Source organism: Microchirus variegatus, assembly GCF_963457635.1.
Source record: "Microchirus variegatus genome assembly, chromosome: 11".
Taxonomy (NCBI): domain Eukaryota; kingdom Metazoa; phylum Chordata; class Actinopteri; order Pleuronectiformes; family Soleidae; genus Microchirus; species Microchirus variegatus.
The window spans coordinates 29448485-29453484 of record NC_139812.1 but is presented as its reverse complement, the minus strand read 5'-3'; the positions used below and the strand labels follow the sequence as shown (position 1 = coordinate 29453484).

At 42.1% G+C, this 5000-nt stretch overlaps 2 protein-coding genes across 2 annotated transcripts in view; one reads left to right on the top strand and one right to left on the bottom strand.

Moving 5' to 3' along the window:
• LOC310933935 (TBC1 domain family member 12-like) overlaps positions 1-3739 on the top strand; it is a gene marked incomplete at its 5' end in the record, with an annotated part of 11777 nt that extends 8038 nt beyond the window's left edge. Inside the window, 5 exons of the mRNA XM_083897505.1 lie at positions 1-20; positions 341-469; positions 1307-1416; positions 1808-2066; positions 2141-3739. The exon at positions 1-20 is cut by the window's left edge and continues 52 nt beyond it. Coding sequence (XP_083753631.1) covers positions 1-20; positions 341-469; positions 1307-1416; positions 1808-2066; positions 2141-2221 — 599 coding nt within the window. The 3' untranslated portion in view covers positions 2222-3739. The remainder of the gene's footprint in view (positions 21-340; positions 470-1306; positions 1417-1807; positions 2067-2140) is intronic.
• A 767-nt stretch (positions 3740-4506) lies between these two features.
• The window catches only part of sult6b1 (sulfotransferase family, cytosolic, 6b, member 1), a 4934-nt gene continuing 4440 nt past the window's right edge, over positions 4507-5000 (bottom strand). Inside the window, exon 7 of the mRNA XM_083897271.1 lies at positions 4507-4762. Coding sequence (XP_083753397.1) covers positions 4623-4762 — 140 coding nt within the window. The 3' untranslated portion in view covers positions 4507-4622. The remainder of the gene's footprint in view (positions 4763-5000) is intronic.

Below are 5000 nucleotides of genomic sequence, written 5' to 3'. Positions count from 1 at the left end.
ACAGACCTGACATCGGTTATGTGAGTTTATAAGTGTGTGTGTTAAAGTCTGTGTGTACTGATGTTACACACTGACTGTGTGTGTGTGTGTGTGTGTGTGTGTGTGTGTGTGTGTGTGTGTGTGTGTGTGTGTGTGTGTGTGAACTGAACTGTACTGATGTTACACACTGACTGAGTGTGTGTGTGTGTGTGTGTGTGTGTGTGTGTGTGTGTGTGTGTGTGTGTGTGTGTGTGTGTGTGTGTGTGTGTGTGTGTGTGTGTGTGAACTGAACTGTACTGATGTTACACACTGTGTGTGTGTGTGTGTGTGTGTGTGTGTGTGTGTGTGTGTGTGTCCTCAGGTTCAGGGTATGTCGTTCATCGCTGCAGTTCTCATCTTAAACCAGGAGGAGGCAGACGCCTTCATCACCTTTGCAAACCTTCTGAATAAACCCTGTCACATGACTTTCTACAGAGTGGACCATGAACTGGTACACACACACACACACACGTACACACATGTACACACACACATGTACACACACACATGTACACACACATGTACACACGAACACATGTACACGTACACACACGCATGTACATGTACACACAAATGTACACATACACACACACGTACACACATATAATATATGTATATAATATATATATATTATTATATTATAAATATATAATATAATAATATATATATTATTATAAATGTTTCTTCAGATTGCAGGAAGCTGAATTGCAATTTAGATAAATTTGGATGTTGAACTTTACACAACAGTTTATGACAAAATATGCAAATAACGTTTATACAAATTAAACTGATTCACTTTGTTAAGAATTAAAATGATGAAAATAATGGAACAAAAAGACATGAAGAGACATTTAGAATAAAACTGTGATTAATCATGATTTAAATATTTAATCATGATTAAATATTTAAATCATTTGACAGCACTAATCATTTAACTTCACACCTGCTCCTCCTCTCTCCTCCTCTCCCCTTCATCTCTCTCCTCTCTCCTCCTTCTCCCCTCCTTCTCCTCCTCTCTCCTCCTCCTCCTCCTCTCTCCTCCTGCTCCTCCTCTCTCTCTCCTCTCTCTCTCCTCCTCTCTCCTCCTCTCTCCTCCTCTCTCTCTCCTCCTCTCTCCTCCTCTCTCTCTCCTCTCTCTCTCCTCTCTCTCTCCTCCTCTCTCCTCCTCTCTCCTCCTCTCTCTCTCCTCCTCTCTCCTCCTCTCTCTCTCCTCCTCTCTCCTCCTCTCTCCTCTCTCTCCTCCTCTCTCCTCTCTCTCCTCCTGCTCCTCCTGCTCCTCCTCTCTCAGATGCTGAAGTATTTTGCAGCCTTTGAAGTTTTCTTTGAGGAGAATCTTCCTCGACTCTTCAGTCACTTTCAGATCAGCAGTTTGACCCCTGACCTTTACCTCATCGACTGGTGAGTCATCACACACACACACACACACACAGACACACACACACACACACACACACACACACAGAGAACACACACACACAGACTCACACAGAGAACACACACACACAGAACACACACACACAGACTCACACAGAGAACACACACACACACACACACAGAACACACACACACACACCCTCCCTCTGATGATGTGGAGCTTTTTTCACTCTGAATTTGTGAAGTGTGTGTGTGTGTGTGTGTGTGTGTGTGTGTGTGTGTGTGTCTGTGTGTCTGTTTGTCTGTGTGTCTATGTGTGTGTGTTCTCAGGATCTTCACTCTCTACAGTAAGCCCCTCCCCCTGGGCGTGGTTAATGAAGTCTGGCTGTGTGTGTGTGTGTGTGTGTGTTCTCAGGATCTTCACTCTCTACAGTAAGCCCCTCCCCCTGGACGTAGCGTGTCGTGTGTGGGACGTGTTTTGTCGTGACGGAGAGGAAACATTGTTTCGTACAGGTTTAGGAATCCTGCGTCTTTATGAGGACGTCCTGTTACAGATGGACTTTATTCACATCGCTCAGTTCCTCAGTCGTCTGCCTGACGACCTGCAGCCACACACACTCTTTAACGCCATGGCCAACACACACATGCTGAGCAGGAACCGCCGCTGGGCTCAGGTCAGTGTCACAGCAGAGGTCAGAGGTCAGAGGTCACAGTTTGTGTCTGACCTTTGTTTGTTTTTTTAAAACAGGTTTTTTCTGCTCTGACGAAGGACGGAAACAAAGAGACGGACAAAAGCAGCAGCAGCAGCAGCCCAGCACTCAGAAGCTAACGCTAACCATGCTGACGCTAACAGTTAGCTGACTGACGCTAACAGTTAGCTAACTGAATGTGAACCACAAAGGAAACAGAAGAGTCTTTGTTTCCTGTGAGCGTCACAAAGTCGATGTGAAATGCCGCTGTCAGTATTTGACCACACGGTTAGAGGTCAGAGGTCACATTACTGACCCCGCCCACCTTTTTTATTTGTTAAAGCAACTAGTGACACATCTTATCATTGACCTTTGACCCGTCAGATCAGTGACCTTTGACCTGTTAGATCATTGACCCGTCAGATCAGTGACCTGTTAGATCTCTGACCTGTTAAATCATTGACCTTTGACCCTTCAGATTGTTGACTTTTGACCTCTCAGATCAGTGACCTTTGACCTCTCAGATCAGTGACTTTTGACCTCTCAGATCAGTGACCTTTGACCCGTCAGATCAGTGACCTTTGACCTCTCAGATCTTTGACCTTTGACCTGTTAGATCATTGACCTTTGACCCGTCAGATCAGTGACCTTTGACCTCTCAGATCTTTGACCCGTCAGATCAGTGACCTTTGACCTGTTAGATCATTGACCTTTGACCTCTCAGATCAGCTGGACAGACGTGAGGACTCTGGCCTTTTGGTAACGATGTCACCATCAAATCTCTTTATTGACGACTGCGATCATTTCAGTTATTGATTGAATCAAATTTTATTTGTAAACATTGTGAAGTAAAATCATCAATAATCAAACCAATAATCAGCAGATCAATAATAATCAATAACCAAAACAATTACATATTTGAAATTGATTGTTGATATTTCAGATTAATCAATAAAGCGATCAGTGTAGAAAATGATTGATCTGCAGCTAGACTTAGCTCCGCCTCCAGACTCTGTTTACTGACACTTTGTCCAATCACAGCTCAGAGGAGAGGGCGTGTCAGTGTGGGCGGAGCCTCTGTGCAGCTGTCTACGTCTTCCTCTGACCTCATTTCCTGCGAAAAAAGAGACATTGTATTTGTCGACCAATCAGAGGCCGGAGCCTGAGTCAGGTGGACCTCTGACCTCTGGAGTTTATGATGGTCCTTGAATGCAACAGTAGAGTCCAGAGTGTACGATGGTACTTGAATGCAACAGTAGAGTCCAGAGTTTACGATGGTCCTTGAATGCAACAGTAGAGTCCAGAGTGTACGATGGTCCTTGAATGTTTGTTTTAGTTCTTATTGAAAGTATTTAAAGGTAAATTACTTTTCTTCACCTGCAGTGTTATTAATGTTCATCTTAGTTTTCAGAATAAAAGCCTGATATTCCACATCAAAGAGCCCAGGTTATAAAGGTCAAAGGTCAAACTCACAGTTAAAACAAGTGCAATACGTTTTATTTTCTTCAGTTTATTCTGTGGAAGAATCATAATCATAATAATAATAATAATAATAATCCAGAAGAACTTTCCCGTCACTCCAGATGAATGATGAATTTTTATTGAAGTTTCATCTTTTTTACTTTGATGTTTTGTGTTGTTGTTGTCGTTGTTGTCTCCTTACACTCGCTGTAAATAAAACTGTACAAATGTTTTTCTTTTCTTTTCATATAATGAGTTAAAAACCTGTAAATAAATATCTTAGCAAACTGATTTTTCTGTTTTCTTTGTTTCCGAATCGACAAAAACAAAGTTTTTGAAACTAAATCTGAACTCTTCTGCTTTGTCCTTCACATGAGGCCACAGGGGGCGCTGTGCCACACTCAGCTGAGCCACGGTGAGAGGCGGAGTCACAGGTGATGTTCTAACAGATCGTTGACCTTTGACCTGTTACTGAGAGTCTGTAGAACAGAACTTGTTGCGTCACTATTCACTTTTATATCAAGAGTGATTTAATGTTTGTGAAACTTTTGTGTTTATATTTATTTAGTTTATTCTTCATAAATCAGCAGCAGGTGCTAACCTGCACAGTATTCATTCATTCATTCATTCATTCATTCAAACAAACAGCATCAGTTAGCCTGATAGCCTCAGTTCGTACATCTGTTCTGACCTTTCAAAGTAAAATCCTTGGTTTTTAATTTCCGGTCTGAATTTGTTGTATTTGTTAATGTGTTTTATATATGTACATATATACGTATACGTATACACGTTACACGTATACCCATATATATATATATGTATATGTATATACATATATATACACACATATACATGTATATATGTATGTGTCTCAGTGCTGAGCAGAAAAGACAGAAACACAAAAGATGAAACAGAACGTTGAGGTTTATTTTCACTGATTTTAAATTTGTGAACATGATGAAGAAGATGATGATGATGAAGATGAATAAAAGAACTAAATCATGATCTGAACATAACAAATTCCTTCCTTTGTCATTCCCTCTCTTCCTTCCCTCCTTGCTTCCTTGCTTCCTTGCTTCCTCACTCCCTGTCCTCCTGACAGTGCAGCTGGTAGTTGAGTCTGGTTCCCAGTCTGGTTCCTCTCAGCTGTTTGTCAAAGACCTGGTCCATGACCCGGCTCTGCTCAGCTGTGAAGTGGTTCTTCCAGTCTCCGACTTCACCTGTTCACAGGTGAGGAACACTTAGTCAGACTATGACCTGAACACTTAGTCAGACTATGACCTGAACACTTAGTCAGACTATGACCTGAACACTTAGTCAGACTATGACCTGAGCGCTTAGTCGGACTATGACCTGAACACTAAGTCGGACTATGACCTGAACACTTAGTCGGACTATGACCTGAGCTCTTAGTCTGACTATGACCTGAACACTTAGTCAGACTATGACCTGAACACT